The sequence below is a fragment of the Nestor notabilis genome, unplaced genomic scaffold (genome assembly GCF_000696875.1).
Source record: "Nestor notabilis isolate BGI_N333 unplaced genomic scaffold, ASM69687v1 scaffold2391, whole genome shotgun sequence".
In the NCBI taxonomy this organism is placed as follows: domain Eukaryota; kingdom Metazoa; phylum Chordata; class Aves; order Psittaciformes; family Psittacidae; genus Nestor; species Nestor notabilis.
Genome location: NW_009914187.1, coordinates 101,476 through 109,785, shown reverse-complemented (window position 1 = coordinate 109,785; position 8,310 = coordinate 101,476). Strand labels below are relative to the sequence as shown.

Below are 8,310 nucleotides of genomic sequence, written 5' to 3'. Positions count from 1 at the left end.
GCCAGGGAGCTTTTCAGCAACTCTTTCCTAAGCCTGTGATGTTGTATGAGGTTGTTGTGACCCAAGTGCAGGACCTAGCACTGAGCCTTGTTGAGCCTCAGTCCATTGTATTCACTCTGTATTCCAGTAATACTGTAAGTTGCCTAAGACATTAGCCATTAAAATCCTATTTTGGAGCAGAAGTAACTCTCATCAGCTCAAATCTGGATGCTATTAAAGTACCTAGAGCCTACAAAGCCCTTGAGTGTGAGTAACGTGGCGTTTCCTTCTGGTTTTTTTTGCCCGTGTATAGTGCTGCAGACTCAAAAGGGTTGGGGGAATTTCCCTGTAACTAGAAAAATAAATTGGAAGGCATTAAATATATTTCAAAAGGAAGCTGAGAATGCCTGCAGGTAAAGCACTAATGGATTCTGGGATTTGGGAACTGGTTTTGGGCCTCTTTGTGTAAATGGTGAATGTAAACCCTCTTGTTGCTGACAGTTTTGTTAGGATCCAGCATTGTATGTGGTATACTTGATAGGAAAAACTGATGCATAGTTTGCTATGTGCAGCAGCTACTTTTTAGCAGCACATGAATTAGTAGATCCATAGATCTTTCAAAATTTGCTCCCCACCATTGTCACTGTGTTACACACTTGATTGTGTATCATTGAATAGTTTTCAGCTGTATGAGTGCAGTTTTACATTCCTAAAAGCTTGATGTACTGTTAAATAATTGACGTGGAATTCCAATTTACTTTTATCTCAACCAACAGGCATGAGGATTCATAAAGTGGCTTCTAAACTTTCTGCTTGTTCAAATAGTTAAGGCATGGATAGTGTTTACATGTAGTATATGATAGTTCTTTGTTATTTTAAACGGATTGGTTTTGCTCACTGTGCAGACAATCTGTTACTTGATGTTAATTGGCAGTGTTTTCTTGATAGTCTCAGTGACAATAAACTGGATAGATGTGAAGTCATTTCTGCTCTGGCCTCAAAGGTGACTTTTCCAGGTCAGGGCTAATATGCATTAATACAGTATTTTCTGTATATGGTGGAAAGTGTAGGTTTCTTCTTTTCTCCCTTTGTTCTAGAGTTGCCCAGTTGGCATTTAATTCTGTCAGACTTTATAGGGATTAGTTGTGTGTGTTACAATTAAAAAATTTATAGCTTACAAGAAACAGTCTGAATTGAATGAGTTCTATAATGCTCTATCTGATGTGCTGTAACCACTTTAGAAATCTGTGTCTCTGACATCTTGCTTGTGTTATGAACACTTGAGACATCAAGCTTCCTCTTCAGTTGAATGATGATCCATCCCACAGTTTTCTTCTCTGAGATGATTTCCTGGTTAGAGTATCTTTGTGTATTGACCATGCTTGTTTAGCATTCCTAGAGGGGTCTGACACTGCTAGGGATTTTTCTTCAGAAATTTGAGCAAAGGCTTAAAGCAGAAGCAACATACACACAAGGTGAATATTTGAGTTCAGACGTGTACAGATACCCACATACCCAGGAGCTGGTCTACATTCTCCATCTTCATTCCCTCCCAGAGAATGGTTTTCTGCTGATTTCCTAAGACAACCTTTTATACCCTCTAGATTTTGTGTGTGTGTGTGTTAAGGGAGATTGATGAGGAGACAGTGGGGGTTAGCCCTTTGATTTCCCAAAAAATCAACATAGTAGTAAGCATACACAGTCTTGGGAACACTGGTAGCTACTACTTGTTTCATGAATGTTTGTATACTTGGCTTTTTCCATTTCAAGTTCCTAATCACTTTGATGTTCTATTCTTGTAAATCAGTTGTATGAGAGAAAAAATGAAAAATTCTGGTGCAGAACCGATCTCATCTGTTTTCATAGCATAACTGTAAATCCTATATCACGTTCAGGAAGGTGTTTTTAAACAAAGAATATATTAAAAGGAAGGAAGATCTAAGATTAAGAAATGAGGTGTGGATCCCTTCATATCTGTCTCAGAGTATTATGACCTTGAATGAGTCAACTTTTAACTGCCACAATGCTGAAAGGAAACTATTCATATTTTATCTTTAGAGTCTTGTGAAGGTTAATCTTTGAAGTGTCTTGAGTTTGTGGGGTTTTTTTTGGGGGGAGGAAGCAATGTATGCACTATCTTGAGGATAATTTCTGATGGTTTATGAGAATAATATATACTAGTCTAACTCTCTAGAGCATGCATGACTTCCTAGTGAAATATTAAGATGAAATTTTCTGCTACAGATTTCCAGGCAGTAGAGACTTGCAGTATTCACAGGCTATTTCTTTCCATTATCTTCATCAAGGTGCACATGGTTTTCCAATTGTATGTTCCATTATAAGTTATGGTGTCAACGCCCCAGAAAAGTTTCTAGTTCAATTATCCTATGGATAAGTAAGTATCTTCTTGTAGTATAATTTAAAGGTAGCAGCTGCTTTTTTGTGTTTTAAGTAAATTAACTCCCTGTATTTTGGAGACCCACAGGCTCTTTTTAGCAGTCCCTGCATTAAGAACTTTGTAGCATTCTGCAAAGCAGAACATGCAAGTCTTTTGTCTGCTTTGTGGCTGAGCAAATCTATAATTCCAAATCATGACAGGAACAGCATGTTTCCAAGCCAACAGAGTGGGTTTATACAATGAACTGAATGCTCACAACCTTGGTATTTGTCTGTCAGAGAAACAAGTGGAAGTTGTTTAAATAATGTATTAGGTGTAGCAAGTGGTGTTCGTGTGGTGTTGCACTGATATTGATAGAACTAATCAGACCAACAGTAAAAGTCTGAGGAAATCCTAAATGCGCAGACACAGTGTCCTACCTGCTTACTCAGAATGGGGAGAGGAAGTTGAAGCCTAATTGAAGCTCTACCTAATGTGACATCTGACAGCTTGGGCAACTTTCACCACCAGGTTCAACTGTACCAAGTAGAACCACTTAAGAAAATGCACGTATTTGTCAGAAAAGTTTTTCTTAGACATGGGCATACATGTATAAGCCATCTCAGTTTCAGGTAAGGAAAGAGGAAGAAAAGAAAGGAAGAATGGTTTCAGTTTTGTAACTCGTGTTGATGGGTGTATTGTGGATAGCTTCTGACTGAGTTTCCTATTTCTCTTCCTGTATACAGAATGCCTAAAATAAACTCATGGGTGCACCTGAAGTGCTTTAGTGGTGTAGGAGGGCATACCAACACAGCATTTTGTAGTGAGGGTGTAGTAAATTGTAATTGCTTCCCAACTACAACAGTTAGCAAAATTATATACTCGCATTACAAACAGGGCTAAAGCTAACAGAAATAGCAGTTAAAGAGGTGATTGATGGTGGAATAGGACTGGTTGATCTCTCTTGTCTATGTTTGTAGTTTGCTTTAGACTAAGCTTAGTAGCAGACCTGATTAGATTTTATATTATATTCCTCATAAAAGCAGATATTTGTCTCAGGTGGTATAGCTGCAGTCATACTTAAAAGGAATGTAGAAATCTATCATGATGATGCTGGCTCATGTTTGGCCAGTTGAACATGAGCCAGCAGTGTGTCCAGGCAGCCAAGAAGACCAATGGCATCCTGGTCTGTACCAGAAATATGTGACCAGCAGGACCAGGGGAGTGATCATCTACTTGTAATTGGTACTGATGAGGCTGCAGCTCAGATAGTGTGTTCAGTTCTGGGTCCCTCACTACGAGGCAGACATTGAGGTGCTGGAGTGGGTCCAGAGAAGGGCAGCAAAGCCAGTGAAGGGCCTGGAGAACAAGTCTTATGAGGAATGACTGAGGGAAGTGGGGTTGTTTAGTCTGGAGAAGAGAATGCTCAGGGGGGACCTTATCATTCTCTACAACTACCTGAAAGGAGGTTGTAGCGAGGTGGGGGTCAGTCTCTTCTTCCAAGTAATAAGCAATAATACAAGAGGTAATGGCCTCAAGCTGCACCAGGGGAGGTTTAGATTGGATATTAGGAAAAATTTCTTCACAGAGAGGGTGGTCAGGTGGTGGAACAGGCTTTCCAGGGAAGTGGTGGAAATGCTGTCCCTGGAAGTGTTCAAAAATCGTGTAGATGAGGCATTCAGTGATATGCTCTAGTGGTGGCCATGGCAGTCCTGGGGTAATGGTTGGACTTGATGGTTTTAAAGGTCTTTTCCAACCTAGTCGATTCTATGATTCTAGGAGTCTTCAGCTTTTAGCTTAGTCCTCAGCTCAGATTGTCTTGAATTCACTTTGATTGTCCTTTTGGCTAATACAGAAGTTAGTGACCTTTTGCTCGCTCAGGCAGAATGACATAGTAAATGCCAACTGTATTAGGACTTAGTAAAATCAGCACAGATTGAATAATTAAGATTCAAAAAATGAGAATGGGTGTTTAATGCCCTTATTGGACCAAGCAAAGCATTTGACTTCAGCATTGCTGAACCACTGTTCAGAATATATGTATTGTTGTTTGAAGACATACTTACGAAATAAATTCTTAAAATGGACGTGTTTAGGTTGGTATGGTTTTTAGCCACAAGAACTATTTCTCTATAGAGTTACCAAAATTTCTCCTGTTCAAAACTTTTTTTATATATTCACAGGTTTGGTGATACATTGTTCTGAAGTTATCTGTGCTCTTTGAATGATGTTAACTTGTGGAGCTCAAACTTCTATTTTGAAATCAACCAAAATGTTCCATCAAGTTGCCATCAAATAGAAGTTATGTTTCGGTGTGTAAATGTAACTTAATGTAACCTCTTTTTTTTCCCCAGTAAGTCATGGAGACAAACTGGCTTAACCATGATACTGCACTTCTAATATTAGATGAGTCTTTTTTTTTTTTTTTTTTTTTTTTTTTTTTTTTTTTTTGAGTACTGATGTCTGTGATCCTACTGGATGATGCATGTGGAGCTGTTGTAGATTAATAGCATTCATTAGTTTGAGGTGTTTTTAGGTTCTCTTTTCTATCTAAATAGCTGATTGTGAAGTGTGTTTCTTCTCATGTGGTATGGATTAGCATAAACCTAAGACTTTTCTGATTGCAGAAAGGCCTAAGTGTTCCATAAAGGTTGAAATGGTAAGATCATAGTATACTGTGTGGCTAGGGAGATTTGCTATGGAGAATAGGAATTGCCTGGATGCTTCTTTGAGCTGGTTTAAAAGTAAGAATGGAAGCACTGTGTACTCAACTGCCTTTAGAACTACAAGTTTGCTCCCTTCTTCAAGAGCAAGTCAGAAGAGCAGGATTACTTGAATATAAGTAGCCTAGCACAGAAAAGATTTCTCAACCATATTGTGTGGTTTCTCCTTTATGAAGCAGTGCTGAGCAACGCTGTTTGCAGCACTGCCTGTTCAGAGCCACAAGCTGAAGTAGGGGGAGAGCTGGGGAAGATTCTGAACTGTTCAACATCTCATTCTGCCTGAATCTTTATATATTGATTTCATTATTTCAATATTACTTTCTAATATTTATTTTAGGACAAGACCAGAGTTGTGTCTCCTATTATTGATGTAATTAATATGGACAACTTCCAGTACGTGGGAGCATCAGCTGATTTAAAAGGCGGTATGTACCTGTACTGGAATACAGATTTAAAACAGATAAAAGGCATCAAGAATCAAAGTTCATAATTGCTGCAATTGTGGAACGGGTAGTTAATATACTGTTCTTCCCTTTCATGTATCTAGTTTTAAATTCTGTAGGTCACTTGTTTATAGGCTCGGATTTTAATTGGCCTTACTGTCCTCTGCTTTAAAACAGTTCATCTTTATTAAACTAATTCTTAAAAGTTTATGCTGCCTTTTACCAATGTGCAGGACTTGTTCTGATGTTTGTAGGACTGTGTAAATGTGTCAGAATAAGGTTATGGCCAGAGCTTATGATTCCCTCTTTAGACAGGACAGGCTTTCATTGCTTACTAGCTTAGAAGCACCAACAACATGGTGCCTATGAGTTTTTTTTCAAGATGCTGGTTTCCATAAAAAATTAAACTCTTATGAATAAGCAGAAAGCTTTGGAATGTGTTTAAAAAAGAAATGTTTTTGTTAGCTATGATCTGTAATTGTGAAGAGAGTAACATGCGACCATGAAATTTTTTAGTGTTTAGACCTTTACAGTTACAAAATTCCCTGTTAAATTGAGTTTAGAAATACCACAGTTTCACTACATCTAGCTAGTGTAAGCTGTTGACAGCAAATAGTAAAAAGACTTGTGAAACCCTCAATAAGAATAAATAAATAAATCAATCCTCCCCTCTGCTTTTTCAAGGAGAGGGAGAGCAGTCACACACTAAAATCCATACTCATTACAATTTTTTAAAGCTTTTTTCACTGTTAGCAAGAACCTAGCATTTAAAATAGCTGTTCTCAGCCCCTTTCCCCCTTTTTTTTGATAATTGTTCTCATAATGCTGGAAACTGAACTGTCTGCATAATGATACAAGATGGGCCATGATATGGAAACTGTATAGAGCTGTTTTCACACTTTTTCTGAATAGACTTTCTTGAGCAAGGAAGGAAAGAACAGTTTCAAGTCTGTTCTTTCAGTTACTAGTCTCTAACTGGCCACCAAGCATTGTTTCAATAAACTATAATAAAAGCAATCTTTGTGTAATGTTGCATATGCTTCTAAGTTCATCAGTGATATGGAAGTGAGAGGTTCTATATCCTTTTAATTAACATTTTGAAACAAGACCTACAGTGCATATATTCACAGTATGCTAATGTATAGTTTTGTGCTATTATCTGTGTGCCAGCTTTGTTAAAACCTTAAGTCTTTTACCCAAGCTATTCATATACCTAGAGTATGGAAATCTCTATACCATTATGTGGCTCTTATTGTCTGCAGTAGGAGGAGGAATTCTTTCAATAAAACCTTTGATTGGTTCCTGTGGGGTTCATGCTCTTTAATTCTTCCCAAGTGAAGTGGGAGAAGATTGAGAGATCATTTCACTTGTTACTCCTTTTCATGCTTCATCTTTGGAACTAAGTTTCCCCATTTTCTTTCTTCCTTTCTTTTCTTTTCTTTTCTTTTCTTTTTTTTTTTTTTTTTTTTAAACCGGCTTAGTGCTTGTTTTCTCCCCTTGTACTCAATAGCAATAGGTTATTTTTTACGTATTTTTTTTTTAAAAGTGTGTGTAGCCTCTGTACTTCTGGATTGAGGAGTGAGAAGCTGTCTCTTTTTTAATGCTAACAGTAGAAATTTTGCGCATACCAGTGTTTAAGGCTATCTGGGGGTCTGTTGAAACATGAATAAAAGATTTCTTTCCAGTTCCCAGAGGACAGATTACCATGTTAGAGGCACTACAGCTTTTGGCATCCCAGGACACTTTCACTGGGGCCAAGTCTAAACATGGAAACCGAACTATGCTTTCAACCTCAGATACAGTATCTGTGGGGCTGTAGCATGGAGAGTTGAGACAGCTGGGACAGCATTTGTGCCTGCTCTGTTTTGAAAGGGCTTAATCACCCAAGACCAGCAACCTCGCAAATGCTACAAACTTTTTAAAGTGGACAAGGCTGAAATAATTCGCAAGTCTGGCCAACACTAAATCCATGCACTTCATGTTACAAATTATTTTTGAGGGGGGATTTGCAGAAGTGTTTGTGCTGCTCTGAGAAGGACTTTAATTACTGGAATAAACTGTGGTTAACTGAAATGTAATAATTTAGAGTATGCCTACAATGCAGTTTACACTGGATAGAATTTGATATTGGTTATGCACTTGTGTTTAAAAATACTTCTTTTACAGAGTTACTGATATTATCTCATTGAATGCAGATTTTTCCCAGAGTCAGTGAAAATGGAGATGGAAAACTAGTTTTTTTATGGGTAGACAATTCATACACTTGTTCAGCATTTGCAAGAGTGTTGTGTTCCAAAAGAGACCCCTTGTGTTCACTAGAGTATGTGTAACTCTATCTCTACCACTACTGCTGGAGAACAGTAGGGTTTTTTAAGTTCTCCCAGATGCAAGTAATTTTGCTGGGCATGTATGATGAAATGCGACTTTTTAACTGCAGGGAAATATTGGAGCTCATTTTACTTTTCATGCTGGAAGGCTTTGCAGTACTATAGATTGTAGTAATTTTACTGTTTTGCTACTTGGAGTTTTGGAGTAGTTAGATGGTCCTTCATTTTTACAGTGCAGCAGTTCATAAAATATCAAACATGGAGAGAAAGAGTTGGCATGCATTCTGTGAAGACCGTTCAGGATAATTCTGTATTCTATGCGTGTGAGATAATATCTTGTGAGTTAAAATGAAAACTGTTTAGTTTTTAACTCTCCACATCAATCATTACCATATGTTTACAGATGCAGACAGACAGTTTGTAGGACTGTATTTGTTGTCTGTTTACCTTAGCTTTTCCTC

General features: G+C 37.9%; 1 protein-coding gene across 1 annotated transcript in view; it reads left to right on the top strand.

Annotated features, from left to right (window-relative positions):
* Positions 1–8,310, top strand: part of GALNT2 (polypeptide N-acetylgalactosaminyltransferase 2) — a 45,281-nt gene that overhangs the window by 18,757 nt on the left and 18,214 nt on the right. Inside the window, exon 7 of the mRNA XM_010023526.1 lies at positions 5,417–5,504. Coding sequence (XP_010021828.1) covers positions 5,417–5,504 — 88 coding nt within the window. The remainder of the gene's footprint in view (positions 1–5,416; positions 5,505–8,310) is intronic.